This window comes from Bos mutus, chromosome 20 (assembly GCF_027580195.1).
Source record: "Bos mutus isolate GX-2022 chromosome 20, NWIPB_WYAK_1.1, whole genome shotgun sequence".
NCBI lineage: Eukaryota > Metazoa > Chordata > Mammalia > Artiodactyla > Bovidae > Bos > Bos mutus.
The window spans coordinates 53,746,200-53,772,043 of record NC_091636.1 but is presented as its reverse complement, the minus strand read 5'-3'; the positions used below and the strand labels follow the sequence as shown (position 1 = coordinate 53,772,043).

Sequence of the window (25,844 nt, the reverse complement as noted above, 5' to 3'; positions counted from 1 at the left end):
AGCAAGAGTCGTATCAAGGCAAATACATCCGTTCAAAAAGAAAGTGATCCAAATACTTACTGCTTTAGTTGGCAGCCATTTCTTACATACATAAATAGAGATGTAAATCTTTACCATCTTATAATATTTCAATACCTAGAGGGATATGTCCTCTTTCTCCTTCCTTTAACTTTATACTTCCTTCATCTTCCTTTACTACAGTTTTGCTTTTTCTCAGCCCATTACTGTTTGCATTTTATTCACAGATTATTAATTTCAGGTTATGATAAAAATTACACTTGTGTATGTTAATTGCTCAGTAGTGTCTGACTCTTTGAGATCCCATAGACTGTAGTTCATCAGGCTCTTCTGTCCATGGAGTTCTCCATGAAGAATACTGGAGTGGGTGGCCATAGCTTTCTCTGGGGATCTTCCTGGCCGAGGGATGGAGCCTGTGACTCCTGCATTCCAGGCAGACTGTGTACCTTCTGAGCCACGATGGAAGCCCCAGTTAAATTCAGTTTATGATAAGCTCAGTCAGTGTAGAATCTGTCTGCAATGGAGGAGACAGATTCAATCCCTGGGTCAGGGAATATACCCTGGAGAAGGAAATGGCAAACCACTCCAGTATTCTTGCCTTGAAAATCCCATGGACGCAGAAGCCTGGCAGGGTAGCCTGTAGAGTCCATGGGATGCAAGAGTCAGACATGACCTAGCGACTAAAACACTACTATATTTAATTTTCACATTAACATGGTAATTCTAGTGTTTTGATTTACTAATTGCATAAATACATTATTTTGCTGCTTTTTAAAAAAATATTTTCAGTAGCACTGCTTTTGATAATGGTGAACTTGGTCATTATTTATTGGACATTTTTCCTCATGATCTGAGAAGAATTTTGTTAATTTGTTTGACTTGTTTTTATCATTTTAAATTTACCAATGCTATTTATTCATATTTTTCATATAAGAAATCTAGACATTTGGGGCATTTATTTATGTTCCAAAATTTGTCATCAAGTCTTATTGTTTCTTAAGATGTTTCTGTGTTTGACTTTTCACAGAGGCAATTGCATCTCATTTGTTAACAATGATAATCTTGTGTTTTGTTTCTATTTATTATTGTTCTTTTGTTTTTGATTTATTTTTCTGGACTGAGAGGAACACTCAGTACAATGCTGATTAGCTAATTTCAATTAGTAGTGAGTGGTTGAAAGTATCCTAAGACGGAAATAACTGCCAGTTGAATGAACTCATAAGAAACTGCTAACTCTTAGAAATGCAAGGTAAATAAAGGAATGTGCTTTAAGAAAACAAGTTTGTGATTTGTTGTATTCTTCAGTTCAGTTCAGTCGCTCAGTCATGTCCGACTCTTTGTGACCCCATGAATCGCAGCACGCCAGGCCTCCCTGTCCATCAACAATTCCCCAGAGTTCACCCAAACTCATGTTCATCGAGTCCGTGATGCCATCCAGCCATCTCATCCTCTATCGTCCCCTTCTCCTCCTGCCCGCAATCCCTCCCAGCATCAGAGTCTTTTCCAATGAGTTAACTCTTCACATGAGGTGGCCAAAGTACTGGAGTTTCAGCTTCTTCTTCCAAAGAACACCCAGGACTGATATCCTTTAGAATGGACTGGTTGGATCTCCTTGCAGTCCAAAGAACTCTCAAGAGTCTTCTCCAACACCACAGTTCAAAAGCATCAATTATTTGGTGCTCAGCTTTCTTCACAGTCTAACTCTCACATCCATACATGACCGACCACTGGAAAAACCATAGCCTTGACTAGACGGAACTTTTTTGGCAAAGTAATGTCTCTGCTTTTGAATATGACGCTTACTTTCCTTCCAAGGAGAAAGTGTCTTTTAATTTCACGGCTGCAATCACCATCTGCAGTGATTTTTGGAGCCCCCCCAAATAAAGTCTGACACTGTTTCCACTGTTTCTCCATCTATTTCCCATGAAATGATGGGACCAGATGCCATGATCTTAGTTTTCTGAATGTTGAGCTTTAAACCAACTTTTTCACTCAGCAATAGCTAAATATTCTACCTTTTTATATAAACTTCCAATCACATTTTGAATTTGATATATCTCTTGTAAGCAGCATATAACACTATATTTTAAAAATAAAATATCTTTAAGAATGATATTTAATCTGAGTGTGACTATCATATATTTAAACTACTTTCTACACAAAATATTGTCATTGTGTCTATTTGAATGTTTTATTCTACTTTCTGGCCTCTGTTCTATTGATAAAATAAGATTTACCTTTTTAAAAATTGCTTTGCTTTGGAAATTATAAATTCTTATTCTATTAATTTAGTGTTAACTCTTCAAATTTCTTTATGTTAGAAATCCAGTATCAATTATAAGCCTTTTTGGTCTATTATTTCTTGCAGAGATCATGAAGGCAAAGATTAATATAATATTTGTCAAAACATCAGTAGCTAAAAATAAAAATTTTATTTTTTTATACACTGGAAAATGACTTTACTTACTGTCTTCCCTTAATTCCTGATTGTTTACCACTGTTAACTAAATATAGAAAAGGTTGACAACGGAAATTTTTTTCCTTTAGCAATTTGATTATATAATTGCTATCATTTCTGTCAAATAGTTTTTCTAACAGGAATCTACTTTAGAGCTGAGCAAATTATTATTACTTTTAATGTATCCTCCCTTTTATTTTGATTAATATTTTTTATCTTTATTTTTGAGATTTAACACTTTTAAACTGGCATATTTAAGTACAGAATTTCTACTTCTTTTTGTTTTTCATGTTCATCATGAGGGTCTACATATTTTTAACTTTAAAAAACTGCTGTACAATTTAATCTATCTATATATTGCTTGTTGATGTAATTTATTCCTAATTCTTCTGAATATATTATATTCCATATCTAAGTGTTCTCACAATATTTTAAAATTTTGACCTATTTGAACTTTGCTTGAATTAATGGAATTCCATCTGGCTTGTTAAATCTCTCTTTGTGTCCAGTCTAAAAGTAATGCTATTAATTTTTTTCCTATTGTTCTTTCTTTTGGTCTGTGTGTGTGTTTGTATATATACATATATATTTACACATCATTAAATTTTAAATATATGGATAATGTATATATGCTTAGTGTGTGTATATATATAAATATCTAAATATAAATTTATAAATATAGCTTTTATACATTTTATATATTTAATACCTATATTTTAATATATATCGTATGTTTACATGATATATTGGAGAAGGAAATGGCAGCCAACTCTTGTTTTCTTGCCTGGAGAATCCCATGGACAGAGGAGCTGGATGGTCTATAGTCCATGGGGTTGTAAGAATCGGACATATCTTAGCAACTGAGCATGCATGCATGCATACATGATATATACATGTGCATAGTATATATAAAACAAGAGTTTAACATCTACTTATAGGTTTATACAGTTATGTATATAACACTAAATATATATTTTCATATAACTTTATATACTTTTTAACTATGAGAAAACTATAGCTTTATTTTGATAAATATTTTGAAATTATATTTATGCAAACATTTAATTTCATTGTCTCATTTCATATAACTTCTTAGTCTTTTTCAAAAGATGTCACTTTTTAAAAATTTTTAAAATGCTAAACATTAAAAACATTAATATTCACTTTTTTCTGTTCATTTATATATTTTGCATTATTCAGAGTTAATTCATTTTCTCATTATCTTATTATCTATTGACTATCTTAATATTTTGATTTTTCAGGCTTATCAATATAATGTATTTCTCTGTGTCTAACTTTGGAAACAGCTTTTTCTCTGCAATAAATCTTGGCCATAAACAGTTTTGGAGATGCCACTAAACTGATGACTTTCTGATCACTCATCCTGGCTTGGAGGCTCTGTCTGCTTTCTGTTGTTCCTCTCTGTTATAAACAGTGGGCACAGAAAATAATGCTATTAATTTTTTCTTCTAGATTTTTCTGTGTTTTGATGGCATGTAAATGTCTACTAACTCACAGAATGCAATGCTCAAGCTGTAGGCTTAGATTTGGCAACTCTTACTTTCTTTGTTTTTGTTCTGAGAGCTGTTTATACACCCATGAATACATATGTGTGTGTGTGTGTGTATATATATATATATATATATTCATTTTGGTATGGGTATTCCAAGACTCTTAAGAGTCCCTTGGACTGCCAGGAGATCAAATCAGTAAATCCTAAGGGAAGTCAACCCTGAATATTCATTGGAAGAACTGTCACTGAAGCTGAAGCTCCAATGCTTTGGACATATGATGCAAACAGCTGACTCATTGGAAAAGATCTAGTGCTGGGAAAGTTTGAGGGCAAGAGGAGAAGGGGAGACAGAGGATGAGATGGTTAGAGAGCATCACCTACTCAATGCACATGAAACTGAGCAAATTCCAGGACATAGTGGAGGACAAAGAAGCCTGACAGGCTACAGTCCATAGGTCACAAAGAGTTGGACATGACTTAGCTACTGTTCTGTCCGACTCTTTGTGACCCCATGGACTATACAGTCCATGAAATTCTCCAGGCCGGAACACTGGAGTTAATAGCTGTTCCCTTCTCCAGGGGATCTCCCCAATGCAGGGATCGGACCCAGGTCTCCCACATTGCAAGTGGATTCTTTACCAGCTGAGCCACAAGGGAAGCCCACAATAAACCCCATATTAAATTTCATCTTTATAAATTATTATCCATAACTGCTTTCTGTTTGGAGAAAAAGCCATCTTGACTGTAATCCTCTTACACACAGTGTCATTCATTCCCCAATGCTACAAAGTAAATAATTCAAACCACAACTTAATGGATTTAAGAATAGGTTGAGAGAAGTTAGGTGGTTTGTCTTATCTAGCATAAACAAAACTGTTCAAGCACATGTATTTATTGCTGTATTAGCATCTCTTTTTTTTTTCTTCAGAATCTTGTTGCTTTTTCTGTCCAAAATAAATTATTGGTGCTATTTATAATTTCATAAACTCCCAAATATGTTTAAATAAATTAAATCCATTTAAAAATAAGTTAAAACATTTTTACCCCTACACAACTGTCTGTAGGTATCACATACTTGATATAGCATAGATGATTTAAAACATTCATATACATGGTTAAAATAAATTTTAAAACATTTACATCGGCATTATAAACATTTCAAAAGTGTATATATATTTGAGTGGGATTTCTTCAGTTTGAGTTACTAGAACTGATAACATTGTTAAATAACGGAACTGTGGCCTTTTGAATATATCCATTAATTAAAATGAAAAATGTCAGATGTAATAATCTTGAGTAAAGGACTTTTAGTCACTAATGTGGGTTTAAACAAGTAATACTCTCTTATTTTTCTAAAATACTTTGGGAGTTATTTATATTAAATAGCTTGATTATAACACATCATTAAATCTAAGTCAATTTTTTTTATATCATCACATTAAAATTACTTTTAAAATGTATAATAAAATCTTATTGGAATGGAAAAATTCAACTGAAATATATATATGCTTTCTAAATATGGGTTTCTAAATATGGTAGATTTCAATCTACTAAGGCAGAAAGTTGAATGTTCTCTAAATATGCAATTATTTGAATATGGACAATATGCATTTATTTTTACATATTTAGCATAGTTAATTGTAATAAATACATTTGGGATTTTTGGGTGAGATGTACATATGTAAACAAATATACAATAGTCAATTAATATGATTTGTCATACACAAACATGGATAAATATGTATTGCCATAAGTAGAGCTGACCACAGGGATATTTTAAATGAGAACAACAAACAAGTTTGGTATTTTTGGATGAATTTTGCAACAGCCACATGCACAATTTAGTACCTCTATTATAATAATTTAAAGAAGCTTGGATAATGAGTAAACTGTTCACTGGGTTGTCAGGGATTTCTTCTGAATTTGAAAATGCTCCATGAGGAATACAGAGAAGAAGTCAACTGTTTACTCCAAAATGTATGTGTCATTGTTTCTTTCACGGGATTCAGAGGCTATTGTTAAGTCTTAAATAATAGCATATTCAGATAAATGTGATCAAAAACATTTATGACAAGAAAGTTGATGCCAATCAGAACACTGTACATATTGAATAACTTGCTGCTTCCCTTCCATACAGAAGAATAGATTTTATCCAACAAGGGATTCTAAATCTTGGTAAATCTTCTCTACTTATTACGGTGTTATTTTTCCTCCACACAGTAGATAAGGTTAAACGAAAATAATTCAAAAAATTCCACAATGCTCTGTAATTATGCATATGTAACTACCCATATTTTAGAAAAATATTCATAATAACAAGAGGAAATATAATTTGTACATAACATCCTGATAGCCTGGCTAATGCAAGATGATTTCAAACATCGCATTTCCTTTCCTAAATCTCCCTAGGACATATTTTTCATTTTTCCTAATTTAAATTTTTTCTATCTCCTAGCAGTTATAGCAGCTCTCATAAACATGTTTGTCAGCTAAGATTTCTCTTAAAATTTGCCCAAGAGCATATTACATGTACGTTTCTGGTTTAAAGGGATGCTTCTGAATAAACTCAATGGAAGTTATTTGTACATATGGCTCAATTTTAAATACAAGCTATTCACAGATCATAACACATTAACGTCAAACTGACTTTGAATGTTGATTTGCAAGCTGTTCATGGGTATATCAGAATCAAGCAAAGCTGCTCAGTCCTACTCCATATCAAGTCAAAGCAGATACCAAAAAGATCAAAAAATATATGAATGCATGTTCACCTTCATTATCTTTCAGAGTGAAGTTTGGGTTTATAGACAGATGTTCATCAAGAAAGAAGTTAAACCTTGGTCCATTGGCAAAATCGTCTTTATCAGTGGCACTGATGGTATGAATAACCTAAAGAAAACACAAAATTAAGAGTAAATTTAATTTAGCTCTTTCCTTGATTTCAATTATAACATTTCAATATCCAACTTGAGTGTTTTCAAATGCTTATTCTAATGACAGAATTAACTAATTTGCTCTCCATTGCATTAGACTTTAAGAAATGTAGTATGGCATACCTTACAATCATTCACAATTTTTTTTTCCAGAATGCCACAAATATTTAATGTGTGTGTGTGTGTGTTTTCCTTTATTATCCACAGTATCTTGAGGCCAATTAGTTGTAAGGTTTTGTGTGAACACCTGTTTGGGGAGACATGAAGTATTGTTTGTAAAAATACAAATATCCCAGTGTTGATGTAGAACAGCCTTTCAGTACATGTTGGGCTCAGTCAGAAAACACAAAGGCACTAGAGTCATAATTTTTGTTTCAGGAGACCTCTGAGATCATGATCTAGACCCTGAATTTTAGAGAGGAAGACTCTGAGTCCCAAAAGGAATGTGATGTGCCTCAAATCTGTAAAATAGTGACAGAAGTAAAACTAAATCATGCAGAGCTTTATGATATATTTTTCATCCTGGTGTTTGAGAGAAAGCAATGCCAAAATTTGGACTTCATGTACTTTAAGGAACAGAGAAAGTTAGAATACATAAATTAAATATTCCAGGTAGCTTAAGAGCAATACACACATTCCAATATTTATACTCATCACAATCTTTAAAAACAATATTTGAAACGAATAAAATAATATTTTCCCTTTGAAAAAAAATGGTATCCTAAAGCTTAGGTATCCTCTTTATAGTGTTTCTGTAGAGAAACTGAAAACAGACAGAGGTGAAGAAGAGCCAGAAAAATAGCATTTTCTGCATGTGAAATATAGTACATACATTTCAAAAACTGACATGGTTACTAAGAATATTTTACCCATTTTCATTCACTCCATTTCAATATTTTACAAGTGAAACAAACCACCAGTATGCATCAGAGTTAAAAGATAAATTCCTTTCCAAGTACTGAGCCCATTAGTTTGCAAGGGAGAAGCGAAGAAATATCGAAGTAGTGAGAATGAGTGGTCAGGGCAAGTAGGACCAGAAGGGGATGTGCTTTCATGAAGTGAACATGAAGAAAGGGCCTCAAGATACAGACGTGATTAACTTCCTCCATATAGTCCCTCAGAGAAGGCAGTGGCACCCCACTCCAGTGTTCTTGCCTGGAGAATCCCAGGGATGGGGGAGCCTGGTGGGCTGCCGTCTATGGGGTCGCACAGAGTCGGACACGACTGAAGCAACTTAGCAGCAGCATATAGTCCCAAGGGTCACTCTTTACATTCTTTTCCATCACCACTCAGCCAGTATTCTCTCAGCAAGAGATCCTGGTAAAAGACCCCCAGCCCCTCAAACACACACACACACACACACACACACACACACACACACATTCTATCCTTCTCTTCATTATTTCACTCCATATTACCATATCATTTATATATGAACTGAACATTTACATAATTGCTGAATTTTTTTCTCACTTAAAGTACAACTAGTCTCTGGACAGAATTTTGTTGTTGTTGTTATTGCCTTCTGACTATAAATAGAATAAATTGATGGATAATCAGAAGGAAACTTGATGACTTTTTTTTGAGTGCAGGAAAAGTTCTATAGTTTATTGTTGATGTTCGGTCCTGTCATGTCTGACTCTTTGCAATTCCACTGACTGTAGCACGCCAGGCTTTCCTGTCCTTCACCATCTCCCAGAGTTGCTCAAACTCATGTTCATTGAGTCAGGAGTGCCATCTCGTCCTCTGTTGCCCTCTTCTCCTCCTGCCCTCAATCTTTTCCAGCATCAGGTCTTTTTCAGTGAATTGGCTCTTTGCATCAGGTGGTCAACATATTGGAGCTTCAGTTTAAGCATCAGTCCTTCCAGTGAATGTTCAAGGTTGATTTCCTTTAGGATCGACTAGTTTGATCTCCTTGCTTACCAAGGGGTTCTCAAAAGTCTTATCCAGCACCACAATTAGAAAACATCAATTATTCAGTGCTCAGCCTACTTTATGGTAGAGCTCTCACATCCATACATGACTACTGGAAAAGCCATAGCTTTGACTATATGGACCTTTGTCCACAAAGTAATGTCTCTGTTTTTTTTTATTTTGTCTGCTTTTTAACATGCTGTGTAGGTTTGTCACGGTTTTTCTTCCGAGGAGCAAGCATCTTTTTTATTTTGTAGCTGCCGTTACATTCACTGTTCATACTGATTTTGGAGTCCAAGAAAATAAACTCAGTCACTGTTTCCATTGTTTCCCAATCTATTTGCCATAAAGTGATAGGACCGAATACCATGATGTTAGTTTTTTGAATGTTGAGTTTTAAGTCAGCTTTTTCACTCTTTTTCACCCTCATTAAGAGACTATTCCCTCTTTGCTTTCTGCCATTAGAGTGGTATCATCTGCATGTTTGAATTTACTGGTATTTCTCCTGGCAAGCTTACTTCCTGTTTGTGCTTCATCCAGTCCAGCATTTCACATGTTATATTCTGCGTATAGGTTAAATAAGCAGGGTGACAATATACAGCCTTGATGTACTCCTTTTCCAATTTGGAACCAGTCCATTGTTCCATGTCCACTTCTAACTGTTTCTTCTTGACTGGCATACAGGTTTCTCAGGAGGCAGGTCAGGCGGTCTGGTATTTCCATCTCTTTAAGAATTTTTCACAGTCTGTTGTTATCCACACAGTTAAAGACTTTAGTGTAGTCAAGTTTAATTAGAATGTGCAGATTCTAAAAACACAATTGCAGTTTCTACATATTAGTTACTTAGTATCAGATGGAAATAAAATATCACATTTTCAGGGATAAGTAAGTAAAACAAATACAGTCAACCCTTCATATCCATGGTTCTGAGTCTGTGGACTCAACCACCATGGACTAAAAATGTTTCTTAAAAATTCAGAAACTTCCAAAAAGTGAAACTTGAAACTGCCATGCAGTGGCAACTATTTAAATGGTCTTTATGTTGTAGTTACAACTATTTACATGATATTTACATTGTATCATATATTGTAATTACCAGAGATGATTTTAAAATATATAGAAGGATGTGTGAAGTTTATATGCAAATACTACACCACTGATATAAAGGATTTGAGCATTTATGGATTTTGGTATCCCAGGGACAGAAGGGGGATGTTGGAACCAGTTTCCCACAGAAATTGTATAAATTTCTGTGGACAGCTGTGTAAATTTTTTGAGGGAAGAAATAAATATTTTCCCACCCCTATTTTTCATTCATTGTGATTCTCAAATGGGCAATATTATTTTCTCAATGATACCTCATAATATGCTGACATACTTGCAAGTTTATCTCTTATCTTAGAAAGCAATTTTGGAGGGGGTTGGTAAAGAACAATTAAATTAACTGAGCTATTATATGCTTATTGCTATCACTTCTTTGAAACAATTTTCTCCTTTCAAAGTTAATTTATAATTTATTTTAAATTTTCTTAATATTTTTACAAACATGACCCTATTCAATTTGTTAAACATTGGTATAATTCATATTCTATTATATTTACACTTTTTTTTCTATTAACTTTAAAATATAAATCTTCCCATTTTCTTGCAGGTAATTTCAAATCTCAGTTTACCAGAAAGTTCACATAGAGTACATATGTTTTCCTCAGAAAGGGATCAAGGTCTCATCTACATAATAAATGATAATTTGGTTCACATATTTTGTTTAAGAGTGAACCATACATCTTGAACTTTTGTAGAATTGTTGGACATGCATCTATACTTAAATATTTTTCCATAATACTTTTGAAAGATGCTTCCAAAAACCTAGTATGTTGGTCTTTTTTTAATCTACCACTCCTAGATATTCTCTTGATGAGAGAAGGCATATTTAATTTCTCTATTGGTTATTTTATTATTAACTTTTTCTCTGTCAATAGGAAATGGGATATTCATTTGTTTCCTTAGACATTTTTTAGAAAACATACTTGAAAGTTAAACATGTTTCTGATTTTTAGGAGATTTACACTTCTGGCAGATATCTAGATAGTTGCTATGTCACTTTTATCAATATTTTCTACACTTTTCTCAGACTTACTGATTTATCTACTCTGTTTAGTTTTTGTGCTCTCTGCTTGTGCAACTGGGTGGTGATGTATGATCCATAAAACTTTATTTTCTGACTCTCATACCTTCTAACGGAGAAGGCAATGGCACCCCACTCCAGTATCTTGCCTGGAAAATCCCATGGATGGAGGAGCCTGGTAGGCTGCAGACCATGGGGTCGCTAAGAGTGGGACACGACTGAGCGACTTCACTTTCTCTTCTCACTTTCATGCATTGGAGAAGGAAATGGCAACCCACTCGTGTTCTTGCCTGGAGAATCCCAGGGACAGGGGAGCCTGATAGGCTGCTGTCTATGGGGTCACACAGAATCGGACACGACTGAAGTTACTTAGCATAGCATAGCATACCTTCTAACTGAACTCAAATGTTTTTTATCACTTGCACATTATGTATTAAGTGTGTAAAGTCTTTAATTACTTTGAAAGACCTGAGATTTACTCTAACAAAAGGAGAAAAACTCAAATTGATGAGTTGTATTTATAAATACTTACTAGAATTTTTTGATAATGCCCATGAATAAGGATACACTTTTGGTAGAAACTAATTAAAACCAATTTTATATTTCTTTTATTAAATGTATCCCCTTGTTTGGGCTTCTCTAGTGGTTTAGATGGCAAAAATTCTGCCTGCAATGCAAGTAGACCTAGGATCAATCCCTGGAGAAGGAAATGGCTAACCACTCCAGTATTCTTTCCTGAAGAATTCCATGGACAGAGGAGCCTGGTGGGCTATGGTCCATGGGGTCGCAAAGAGGTGGATATGACTGAGCAACAAACACTTCCACTTTCAATCCCCTTGTTTAAATATGTTTAAAGCATATTAAATCCATTACTTATAGAGTATTTTATTAGGAAAAATAGTGTCAGAAATTTATACAAATAACATAGTTTTCTATCTGGGAAATGTGCTAACTCCATCTAAGACTTAAAATGAAGAAAAAATTCTATGGAATGCATTGCATCTTCTTTAAAATTAATTGAGTTTGCTCTACAATATGATCTTAAATGATCATTGAAAATAATACCAACTTTTGTTACTTAGTTGAAGTTTAACTTTGACAAGTAGCTGGAGATTGATGCTTTTGAACTGTGGTGTTGGAGAAGACTCTTGAGAGTCTCTTGGACTGCAAGGAGATCCAACCAGTCCATTCTGAAAGAGATCAGCCCCAGGATTTCTTTGGAAGGAATGATGCTAAAGCTGAAACTCCAGTACTTTGGCCACCTCATGCAAAGAGTTGACTCATTGGAAAAGACTCTGATGCTGGGAGGGATTGGGGGCAAGAGGGGAAGGGGATGACAGAGGATGAGATGGCTGGATGGCATCACTGACTCGATGGACGTGAGTCTCAGTGAACTCCGGGAGTTGGTGATGGACAGGGAGGCCCGGTGTGCTGCAATTCATGGGGTCACAAAGAGTCGGACACAACTGAGGGACTGATCTGATCTGATCTGATCTGTACTATTAATAATTGGATATTTTGTGGGCAGAGGTTGGTGTTATGTAGTGAAATATTTTCTTTTATATGTTTTGTTTTCTAAGTTTACGTATAAAAAATACAGAGGAAAAATTCAATATGAATAAGACAGAAAGAATTCCCTTTGCTATTTTTCAAACTTCCTAGTTATTGGCACATCTTAAGTATTTTGAATTCACTCTACTTGAGAAGTGATTTAAAATTTCATGCATGCATGATTTTCCTTTAAAATTTTTTCATAAAAACATATGCAAAAGATTTTTTCCAGAGTAGGAAAATATATTAACTCAGAAGTTTATATTGATACCTGCACCAACCAGAACTCTACTATTACATGTGGTTTGAACCTCTGCTTTCAGAAAAGACCAGTCTCTGTCATAGCCACATGCTGCTATATTTAAATGCACAACATCCATAATAGAAGTGTTGGCAATTCTAAAAGTAATTGTCATAGAAAGAGGAACTGTTGCAATACAAATACGCTTAGGAAAACCTATTTCACAAATAATTATTTGAGTAGTTTCCTATTCCAACTCTGCCTCAAAATATACAGTTTCTCCAGAAATGGTATAACACTAAGATTAAATGAGCCAAAATCTGTAAAATTAAGTAACAGAAAGATTAAGACCATTTTTCTCTATAATGGGTTGCTCATAGAACTGAATGGGTAATGATTTGTTTAAATACAGGTGTAATAAACAATATGTAAACATGATGTTTTTATCCCCTCAATGAAAAATCTAAATTCATTTTGGTAAAAGACTTGGAAAAATCTCAGATACAAAAAAGAATATTTTCCTTATAGTGACAACTAAAATCATGTGATACTGTGATAGTAAAGACAGCAATTATATTAAATGTGAATATAGTGCTTAAAGAATGCAAAGTAATCACATAATCTAATTTAAATATATTAGAACATTATCCTTAATGGTGAAAAATTGAAAGCATTTCCCCTAAAGTCAGGAGCAAGACAAGGGTGCCCATTCTCACCACTACTATTCAACATAGTTTTGGAAGTTTTGGCCACAACAATCAGTCAGAAAAAGAAATAAATGGAATCCAGATTGGAAAAGAAGTAAAACTCTCACGGTTTACAGATGACATGATACTCTACATAGAAAATCCTAAAGATTCCACCAGAAAATTACTAGAGCTAGTCAATGAATATAGTAAAATCAATGAATATAATATTTGCAGGATATAAAATTAACAAAGAAATCTCTTGCATTCCTATACACTAACAATGAGAAAACAGAAAGAGAAATTAGGGAAACAATTCCATTCACCACTGCAATGAAAAGAATAAAATACTTAGGAATATATCTACCTAAAGAAAAAAGACCTATATATAGAAAACTATAAAACAATGATGAAAGAAATCAAAGAAGACACAAATAGATGGAGAAATATACCATGTTCATGGATTGGAAGAATCAATATAGTGAAAATGGGTATACTACCCAAAGCAATCTATAGATGCAATGCAATCCTTATCAAGCTACCAATGGTATTTTTCACAGAACTAGAACAAATAATCTCACAATTTATATGGAAATACAAAAAACCTCAAATAGCCAAAGCAATCTTGAGAAAGAAGAATGGAACTGGAGGAATCAACCTGGTGGAATTCAAGCTCTACTACAAAACCACAGTCATCAAGATGGTATGGTACTGGCACAAAGACAGAAGTATAGATCAGTGGAACAAAATAGAAAGCACAGAGATAAATCCACACACCTATGGACACCTTATCTTCAACAAATGAGGCAAGAATACACAATGGAGAAAAGATAATCTCTTTAACAAATGGTGCTGGGAAAACTGGTCAACCACTTGTAAAAGAATGAAACTAGAACACTTTCTAACACTATATACAAAAATAAACTCAAACTCGATTAAAGATCTAAACGTAAGACCAGAAACTATAAAACTCCTAGAGGAAAACATAGGCAAAACACCCTCTGACATAAATGACAACAGGATCATCTATGACCCACCTCCCAGAATATTGGAAATAAAAGCAAAACTAAACAAATGGGACCTAATTAAAATTAAAAGCTTCTGCACAACAAAGGAAACTATAAGCAAGGTGAAAAGACAGCCTTCAGAATGGGAGAAAATAATAGCAAATGAAGCAACTGACAAAGAATTAATCTCAAAAATATAAGAGCAACTCCTGCAGCTCAATTCCAGAAAAATAAAAGACCCAATCAAAAAATGTGCCAAAAGAACTAAACAGACATTTCTCAAAAAAAGACATACAGATGGCTAACAAACACATGAAAAGATGCTCAACATCACTCATTATCAGAGAAATGCAAATCAAAACCACAATGAGGTGCCATTTCATGCCAGTCAGAATGGCTGCTCTCCAAAAGTCTACAAGCAATAAATGCTGGAGAGGGTGTGGAGAAAAGGGAACCATTTCACACTGTTGGTGAGAATGCAAACTAGTACAGCCACTATGGAGAACAGTGTGGAGTTTCCTTAAAAAACTGGAAATAGAACTGCCTTATGACCCAGCAATTCCACTACTGGGAATACACACCAAGGAAACCAGAATTGAAAGAGACACGTGTACTCCAATGTTCATCGCAGCATTGTTTATAATAGCCAGGGCCTGGAAGCAACCTAGATGTCCATCAGCAGATAAATTGATAAGAAAGATGTGGCACATATACACACTGGAATATTACTCAGCCATTAAAAAGAATACATTTTAATCAGTTCTAATGAGGTGGATGAAACTGGAGCCTATTATACAGAGTGAAGTAAGCCAGAAAGAAAAACACCAATACAGTATCAGTTCAGTTCAGTTCAGTTCAGTCGCTCAGTGTGTCCAACTCTTTGCTACCCCATGAATCACAGCACGCCAGGCCTCCCTGTCCAACACCAACTCCCGGAGTTCACCCAAACTCATGTCCATCGAGTCGGTGATGCTATCCAGCCATCTCATCCTCTGTCATCCCCTTTTCCTCCTGCCCCCAATCCCTCCCAGCATCAGAGTCTTTTCCAGTGAGTCAACTCTTCGCATGAGGTGGCCAAAACACTGGAGTTTCAGCTTTTAATTGCTGCTGCTAAGTCGCTTCAGTCGTGTCCAACTCTGTGCGACCCCATAGACGGCAGCTCACCAGGTTCCCCGGTCCCTGGGATTCTCCAGGCAAGAACACTGGAGTGGGTTGCCATTTCCTTCTCCAATGCACGAAAGTGAAAAAATAAAGTGAAGTCACTCAGTCATATCCGACTCCTAGCGACCCCATGGACTGCAGCCTACCAGGCCCCTCCATCCATGGGATTTTCCAGGCAAGAGTACTGGAGTGGGTTGCCATTGCCTCTCCACCAGTACAGTATACTAACGTATATATATGGAATCTAGAAAGATGGTAACGATAACCCTGTATGCGAGATAGCAAAAGTGACACAGATGTAGAGAACAGTCTTTTGGAGTCTGTGGGAGAGGGAGAGGGTGGGATGATTTGGGAGAATGACATTGAAACATGTATATTACCATATGTGAAACGAATCGCCTGTCCAGGTTCCATGCATGAGACAGGGTGCTCGGTGCTGGTGCACTGGGATGACCCAGAGGGATGGTATGGGGAGGGAGGTGGGAGGGGGTTCAGGACGGGGAACACATGTACACTCATCATGGCGGATTCAATGTATGGCAAAATCACTATAATATTGTTAAGTAATTAGCCTCCAATTAAAATAAATAAATTTATATTAAAAATATATATTAGAACTTTGGGGTTTCAAGCCTAGCAATTACTTCTCAAAAATAATAACAGTTATATTTTTAAAAAAGGCTTCCCAGGTGGTACTAGAGGTAGAGAATGTGACTGCCAATGCAGGAGACATGAGACACAGGTTCAGTCCCCAGGTTGGGAAGATCCCTGGAGAAGGAAACGGCTACCCACTCCAGTATTCTTGCCTAGAAATCCATGGACAGAGGAGCCTGGTGGGCTACAGTTCATGGGGTCACAAACAATAGCAATGTAGTGGTATCATCACTACTATTAGTAGCACTGCTATTAATAATGAGTATTTAACTTTATCAAAAATTTTGTTTCATCTATCAAAATGAGTTTTAATTTTTCTCCTTTCCAATTTAAAGTATTACTTTTCCTGGATTCTCTTTGACAATATTTTTGTTTATGATATTTCTATGTTCATGAAAGAGAATATAATTCAAATTATATCCTTACAAGTTTTGATTTCAAACTTTTTTATTATCACTATAAAATGAGTAAAAAACTGATTGCCTTTTTTTTTTTTTTTGATACAGTATATTTTGATTATAATTCCATGGAAATATTTTCAATTTTATTACTTTATTGGCTCATGCTTATTTAGAAATGACTTAAATTTTGGTGGAGTTTTTCTAGTAATATTTTGAATTAGTATCTAACATTATTTTATTGTAATAAGATAAAGTCAAATATTGACAATTACTAAAACTTGCTTTGTGCTGCTGAATATGGAAGAAATTTGGTCAATATCTATGTAAAATTTTAACCAATGTAATTTAAATTTGTTCACTGCAATATTATGTATGTGTTAAACAGTAATGCTTGGTTAATTGTGGTGCTCAAATTTTTTAGCTTATTTACTAACATTTTATGTTATTATTCTATCAATTTCTTGCAAAACCATACGAAAAACTCACAATATAATAATGGACTTGTATATTTTCTTTATTTTACTATACATTTTTACTTTATTTATTTTGAAGAAATTTTGATAAATATATAAAATTTAAAATTGTTTCTGTCTATTGCATTGACCCTTTTATATCAATAAGTGTGCTTCTGTATATTACCAATATTTCCTTGGATAATTTGTATCTTTGTATGTGTGTATGTAGTTGGTGAGTATGTATGTGGCAATTATGCAAGTAATTTCTTGATTTTTCTTTCAAGCTTTTTACTATATTGACTATGGATCTCTTATAAACAACATTAAGTTGACATTTTTTTCTTACCTATTATGAGAATAGATATTTTTAAAAGTATTTTGGTTATGTCATTTTAATATAAATGCTGACATATACTTCTTTAAGTTTACATTATTTTATTTAATTTTTATTTTTCTCCATTACGAAACACTGGGCTGGATGAAGCACAAGCTGGAATCAAGATTGCCAGGAGAAATATCAATAATCTCAGATATGCAGATGACACCAACCTTATGGCAGAAAAAGCAAAGAAGAACTGAAAAGTCTCTTGATGAAAGTGAAAGAGGTGAGTGAAAAAGTTGGCTTAAAACTCAACATTCAGAAAACTAAGATCATAGCATCTGGTCCCATCATCCATGGCAAATAGATAGGAAACAGTGGAAATAGTGACAGACTTTATTTTGGGGTCTCGAAAAATCACTGTAGATTGTGACTGCACCCATGTAAAATTAAGTAACAGAAAGATTAAGACCATTTTTCTCTATAATGGGTTGCTCATAGAACTGAATGGGTAATGATTTGTTTAAATACAGGTGTAATAAACAATATGTAAACATGATGTTTTTATCCCCTCAATGAAAAATCTAAATTCATTTTGGTAAAAGACTTGGAAAAATCTCAGATACAAAAAGAATATTTTCCTTATAGTGACAACTAAAATCATGTGATACTGTGATAGTAAAGACAGTAATTATATTAAATGTGAATATAGTGCTTAAAGAACATAAAGTAATCACATAATCTAATTTAAATATATTAGAACATTATCCTTAATGGTGAAAAATTGAAAGCATTTCCCTAAAGTCAGAGCAAGACAAGGGTGCCCATTCTCACCACTACTATTCAACATAGTTTTGGAAGTTTTGGCCACAACAATCAGTCAGAAAAAAAATAAATGGAATCAGATTGGAAAAGAAGTAAAACTCTCACGGTTTACAGATGACATGATACTCTACATAGAAAATCCTAAAGATTCCACCAGAAAATTACTAGAGCTAGTCAATGAATATAGTAAAATCAATGAATATAATATTTGCAGGATATAAAATTAACAAAGAAATCTCTTGCATTCCTATACACTAACAATGAGAAAACAGAAAGAGAAATTAGGGAAACAATTCCATTCACCACTGCAATGAAAAGAATAAAATACTTAGAATATATCTACCTAAAGAAAAAGACCTATATATAGAAAACTATAAAACAATGATGAAAGAAATCAAAGAAGACACTAATAGATGGAGAAATATACCATGTTCATGGATTGGAAGAATCAATATAGTGAAAATGGGTATACTACCCAAAGCAATCTATAGATTCAATGCAATCCCTATCAAGCTACCAATGGTATTTTTCACAGAACTAGAACAAATAATTTCACAATTTATATGGAAATACAAAAAACCTCAAATAGCCAAAGCAATCTTGAGAAAGAAGAATGGAACTGGAGGAATCAACCTGGTGGAATTCAAGCTCTACTACAAAACCACAGTCATCAAGATGGTATGGTACTGGCACAAAGACAGAAATATAGATCAGTGGAACAAAATAGAAAGCACAGAGATAAATCCACACACCTATGGACACCTTATCTTCAACAAATGAGGCAAGAATACACAATGGAGAAAAGATAATCTCTTTAACAAATGGTGCTGGGAAAACTGGTCAACCACTTGTAAAAGAATGAAACTAGAACACTTTCTAACACTATATACAAAAATAAACTCAAACTCGATTAAAGATCTAAACGTAAGACCAGAAACTATAAAACTCCTAGAGGAAAACATAGGCAAAACACCCTCTGACATAAATGACAACAGGATCATCTATGACCCACCTCCCAGAATATTGGAAATAAAAGCAAAACTAAACAAATGGGACCTAATTAAAATTAAAAGCTTCTGCACAACAAAGGAAACTATAAGCAAGGTGAAAAGACAGCCTTCAGAATGGGAGAAAATAATAGCAAATGAAGCAACTGACAAAGAATTAATCTCAAAAATATAAGAGCAACTCCTGCAGCTCAATTCCAGAAAAATAAAAGACCCAATCAAAAAATGGGCCAAAAGAACTAAACAGACATTTCTCAAAAAAAGACATACAGATGGCTAACAAACACATGAAAAGATGCTCAACATCACTCATTATCAGAGAAATGCAAATCAAAACCACAATGAGGTGCCATTTCATGCCAGTCAGAATGGCTGCTCTCCAAAAGTCTACAAGCAATAAATGCTGGAGAGGGTGTGGAGAAAAGGGAACCATTTCACACTGTTGGTGAGAATGCAAACTAGTACAGCCACTATGGAGAACAGTGTGAGTTTCCTTAAAAACTGGAAATAGAACTGCCTTATGACCCAGCAATTCCACTACTGGGAATACACACCAAGGAAACCAGAATTGAAAGAGACACGTGTACTCCAATGTTCATCGCAGCATTGTTTATAATAGCCAGGGCCTGGAAGCAACCTAGATGTCCATCAGCAGATAAATTGATAAGAAAGATGTGGCACATATACACACTGGAATATTACTCAGCCATTAAAAAGAATACATTTTAATCAGTTCTAATGAGGTGGATGAAACTGGAGCCTATTATACAGAGTGAAGTAAGCCAGAAAGAAAAACACCAATACAGTATCAGTTCAGTTCAGTTCAGTTCAGTCGCTCAGTGTGTCCAACTCTTTTGCTACCCCATGAATCACAGCACGCCAGGCCTCCCTGTCCAACACCAACTCCCGGAGTTCACCCAAACTCATGTCCATCGAGTCGGTGATGCTATCCAGCCATCTCATCCTCTGTCATCCCCTTTTCCTCCTGCCCCCAATCCCTCCCAGCATCAGAGTCTTTTCCAGTGAGTCAACTCTTCGCATGAGGTGGCCAAAACACTGGAGTTTCAGCTTTTAATTGCTGCTGCTAAGTCGCTTCAGTCGTGTCCAACTCTGTGCGACCCCATAGACGGCAGCTCACCAGGTTCCCCGGTCCCTGGGATTCTCCAGGCAAGAACACTGGAGTGGGTTGCCATTTCCTTCTCCAATGCATGAAAGTGAAAAAATAAAGTGAAGTCACTCAGTCATATCCGACTCCTAGCGACCCCATGGACTGCAGCCTACCAGGCCCCTCCATCCATGGGATTTTCCAGGCAAGAGTACTGGAGTGGGTTGCCATTGCCTCTCCACCAGTACAGTATACTAACGTATATATATGGAATCTAGAAAGATGGTAACGATAACCCTGTATGCGAGATAGCAAAAGTGACACAGATGTAGAGAACAGTCTTTTGGAGTCTGTGGGAGAGGGAGAGGGTGGGATGATTTGGGAGAATGACATTGAAACATGTATATTACCATATGTGAAACGAATCGCCTGTCCAGGTTCCATGCATGAGACAGGGTGCTCGGTGCTGGTGCACTGGGATGACCCAGAGGGATGGTATGGGGAGGGAGGTGGGAGGGGGGTTCAGGACGGGGAACACATGTACACTCATGGCGGATTCAATGTATGGCAAAATCACTATAATATTGTTAAGTAATTAGCCTCCAATTAAAATAAATAAATTTATATTAAAAATATATATTAGAACTTTGGGGTTTCAAGCCTAGCAATTACTTCTCAAAAATAATAACAGTTATATTTTTTAAAAAAAGGCTTCCCAGGTGGTACTAGAGGTAGAGAATGTGACTGCCAATGCAGGAGACATGAGACACAGGTTCAGTCCCCAGGTTGGGAAGATCCCCTGGAGAAGGAAACGGCTACCCACTCCAGTATTCTTGCCTAGGAAATCCCATGGACAGAGGAGCCCGGTGGGCTACAGTTCATGGGGTCACAAACAATAGCAATGTAGTGGTATCATCACTACTATTAGTAGCACTGCTATTAATAATGAGTATTTAACTTTATCAAAAATTTTGTTTCATCTATCAAAATGAGTTTTAATTTTTCTCCTTTCCAATTTAAAGTATTACTTTTCCTGGATTCTCTTTGACAATATTTTGTTTATGATATTTCTATGTTCATGAAAGAGAATATAATTCAAATTATATCCTTACAAGTTTTGATTTCAAACTTTTGTTATCACTATAAAATGAGTAAAAAACTGATTGCCTTTTTTTTTTTTCTTTTTGATACAGTATATTTTGATTATAATTCCATGGAAATATTTTCAATTTTTATTACTTTATTGGCTCATGCTTATTTAGAAATGACTTAAATTTTGGTGGAGTTTTTCTAGTAATATTTTTGAATTAGTATCTAACATTATTTTATTGTAATAAGATAAAGTCAAATATTGACAATTACTAAAACTTGCTTTGTGCTGCTGAATATGGAAGAAATTTGGTCAATATCTATGTAAAATTTTAACCAATGTAATTTAAATTTGTTCACTGCAATATTATGTATGTGTTAAACAGTAATGCTTGGTTAATTGTGGTGCTCAAATTTTTAGCTTATTTACTAACATTTTATGTTATTATTCTATCAATTTCTTGCAAAACCATACGAAAACTCACAATATAATAATGGACTTGTATATTTTTCTTTATTTTACTATACATTTTTACTTTATTTATTTTGAAGAAATTTTGATAAATATATAAAATTTAAAATTGTTTCTGTCTATTGCATTGACCCTTTTATATCAATAAGTGTGCTTCTGTATATTACCAATATTTCCTTGGATAATTTGTATCTTTGTATGTGTGTATGTAGTTGGTGAGTATGTATGTGGCAATTATGCAAGTAATTTCTTGATTTTTCTTTCAAGCTTTTTACTATATTGACTATGGATCTCTTATAAACAACATTAAGTTGACATTTTTTCTTACCTATTATGAGAATAGATATTTTTAAAGTATTTTGGTTATGTCATTTTAATATAAATGCTGACATATACTTCTTTAAGTTTACATTATTTTATTTAATTTTTATTTTTCTCCATTATGAGAAACACTGGGCTGGATGAAGCACAAGCTGGAATCAAGATTGCCAGGAGAAATATCAATAATCTCAGATATGCAGATGACACCAACCTTATGGCAGAAAGCAAAGAAGAACTGAAAAGTCTCTTGATGAAAGTGAAAGAGGTGAGTGAAAAAGTTGGCTTAAAACTCAACATTCAGAAAACTAAGATCATAGCATCTGGTCCCATCATCCATGGCAAATAGATAGGGAAACAGTGGAAATAGTGACAGACTTTATTTTGGGGGTCTCGAAAAATCACTGTAGATTGTGACTGCACCCATGAAATTAAAAGACACTTGCTCCTTGGAAGAAAAGTTATGACCAAACTAAACAGCATATTAAAAAGCAGAGACATTACTTTGCCAACAAAGGTCTGTCTAGTCAAAGCTATGGTTTTAACAGTAGTCATGTATGAATGTGAGAGTTGGACTATAAAGAAAGCTGAGAGCCAAAGTATTGATGCCTTTGAACTGTGGTGTTGGAGAAGACTCTTGAGAGTCACCTGGATTGCAAGGAGATCCAACCAGTCCATCCTAAAGAAAATCAGTCCTGAATATTAATTAGAAGGACTGATGCTTAAGCTGAAACTCCAAAACCCTGGCTGCCTGATGCGAAGAACTCTCATTGAAAAGAACCCTGATGCTTGGAAAGATTGAAGGCAGGAGAAGTGGATAACAGAGAATGAGATGATTGGATGGCATCACTGACTCAATGGACATGAATTTGAGTAAACCCCAGGAGTTGGTGATGGACAGAGAGGCCTGGTGTGCTGCAGTCCATGGGGTCGCACAAAGTCAGACACGACTGAGCCACTAAACTGAACTGAACTCATTCTATATTTATTATCTTATTTATTATTTTTTAATTACCATGATTCTACCTAGCTATTATAATTTTATGTACTAAACCTTTTCCCTTTTATTTTGCTATCTTGTGTTAAAAGACAAAACTATATCTTAAGGGCAAATATGAAAATTTGTAACTTTAACTTTAGCTTTAAAAATTTAAAGCTTTAAAAATTTCACAGAATTTTCTGGGTTGTTTTGGAAATATTAAATTGGTTATATATTTTATTAGGATTACATCTTAGTTTTTAATATGCCCTTCTATAATCCTTTAAAATAGATCCTATATAAAAATAATTTCCCTGTATCTTTGTAGTGTAAAATATAAAGAAATTAAAATAAATCCACATGCAACAGTATTGTCACTGTGTAAATTATTTAAATTAATTAATATTTTAATTAATATTAGTTCAGCTCAGTTGCTCAGTCGTGTCCGACTCTTTGCCACCCCATGGACTATAGCACGCCAGGCTTCCTTGTCCATCACCAACACCCAAAGCTTACTCAAACTCATGTCCATTTAGTGGGTGATGCCATCCAACCATCTCATCCTCTGTCATCCCCTTCTCCTCCCACCTTCAATCTTTCCAAGCATCAGGGTCTTTTCCAATAAGTCAGTTCTTTGCATCATGTGGCCAAAGTATTGGAGTTTCAGCTTCAACATCAGTCCTTCCAATGAATATTCAGGACTGATTTCCTTTAGGATGGAGTGGTTGGATCTTCTTGCTGTCCAAAGGACTCACAATAGTTTTCTCCAACAGCACAGTTCAAAAACATCAATTCTTCTGTGCTCAGCTTTCTTTATAGTCCAACTTTCACATCCATACATGACTACTGGTAAAACCATAGCTTTGACTAGATGGACATTTATTAGCAAAGTAATATCTCTGCTTTTCATGGTTGCAGAAATTAAAAAGTCACTTTTTGGAGCCCAAAAATATAAAGTCCATTTTTTCCCCATCTATTTGACATGAAGTGATGAGACCCGATGCCATGATCTTAGTTTTCTGAAAGCTGAGTTTTAAGTCAACTTTTTCACTCTCCTCTTCACTTTCATAAAGAGGCTCTTTAGTCCTTAAATTTTAATTAATGTAATAAAGGTCAAAAATAAAACTTTAAGATCACTTTATTTAGGAATATTTTAAATTATAATTTCTATTATGTTAGTTACACAGACTTTTACTATTTTGTCACTTAAATTAAAGTTATAGGTTTTCTACAATCTATTATAATTTAGTAGTTTATCAATTACCCCAAATGTAAAGAGTTTTACAGGGGCTATTCACTTATCAATAATTTAATGTTACCAATATAATTACAGATTGATTTGGTCTTTAAGAATTCTTGCTACTTCAAACTGCCAATTTGATTACCTGCCCTTCCCCCCCCCAAAAAAAAATCATTAGTATGTTTATTATGGTAAGAAACTTTCTTTCTCTCTCTCTCTCTTTTTTTTGGTCTAAATATGAACTTTTGTTATCTTTATTTTTGAGGAATATTTTTTGTAGGAAAATAATTTATGGTTGCCAGATATTATCTTCTGGCTCTTGGGAATTATCTTCCCCTAGGGAGGGATTTTATCTTCCTGATTAAATAATCAGCTTTTAAAATTGTCTTTTAGAAAGTTTTGAATATTCTTTTTATATTCTGCATGCTAATCCTTCATTGAATAAATGGTTTGGAAATATCTTTTTTACTCTATGATTTTACTTCTCATCCTCTTAATGTTCTTTCAGAAAACAGAAATGTTTAATTTTGATCAAGTCAAATTTATTGACTTTTTGATTATGCTTTTGGTGTCATCTTAGGACCTCTGCCTGGCATTACATGCATTTTTCCTTAACAGTATAATGTCTCTTTTCACTTGATATTTTAAATTTTAAGTTTAACTTTATTTTTGAAATTTTATTTCAATTTATCTAGGTTAAGTTATTTTTATAAACAGTTGCTCAACTTTTTGTTTTTCTCTGTTTCTTGAATTCTTGATTTTATGTTTGCCAACAGTATGGAAAAATTTTCAGTCATGATTGCTTCAAATATTACTTCTGCCCAGTTTTCCTTTTTAATATCCTTCTGAGAATTGGTTAATTTTTATATTAGATCTGCATGTTCTATGTTTTTCTTATTCTGATTTATACTTTTTACCTTCTTGTCTTTCCATTCTTTAACATGAATATTTTAATCGAATCTAATTTGCAGTTCTCTACTTTCACTATTTTCTTATCAGCTATGTCTAATCTGATGCTAGTAAAAATTGAAATCCCATGTTAAATGACTTTTTTTTAATCTAAATTTTCTATTTGAATATTTAACATTTTCCTCTTCAATTGTATTTGTATAATATATGCTAAGAAAATAATTTTAGAGTGTGTGAATCCATTTCTAGCACTATTGAAGTGTGATTTGGTAAGTAAATCATTTTATATATGTACCACAAAACTCTGCTTTTTTTTCACATGGTGAAGTGGAAAAAAAAATTAAGCACCAGAAGTGATAACCTTAATATATTGCTAACAGTAAAACAGATAACCTGTTAATACCTAAAAATAATACAATTTTTAATCATTTTGTTCCTCACTTTCCTGTGAGGAATGGACATGA

General features: G+C 34.2%; 1 protein-coding gene across 2 annotated transcripts in view; it reads right to left on the bottom strand.

The window, feature by feature from the left end:
- CDH18 (cadherin 18) overlaps positions 1-25,844 on the bottom strand; it is a 413,479-nt gene that overhangs the window by 34,299 nt on the left and 353,336 nt on the right. For both annotated transcript variants that reach the window (XM_005899707.2, XM_070357847.1), the window contains one exon: positions 6,761-6,878. In XM_005899707.2, coding sequence (XP_005899769.1) covers positions 6,761-6,878 — 118 coding nt within the window. The remainder of the gene's footprint in view (positions 1-6,760; positions 6,879-25,844) is intronic.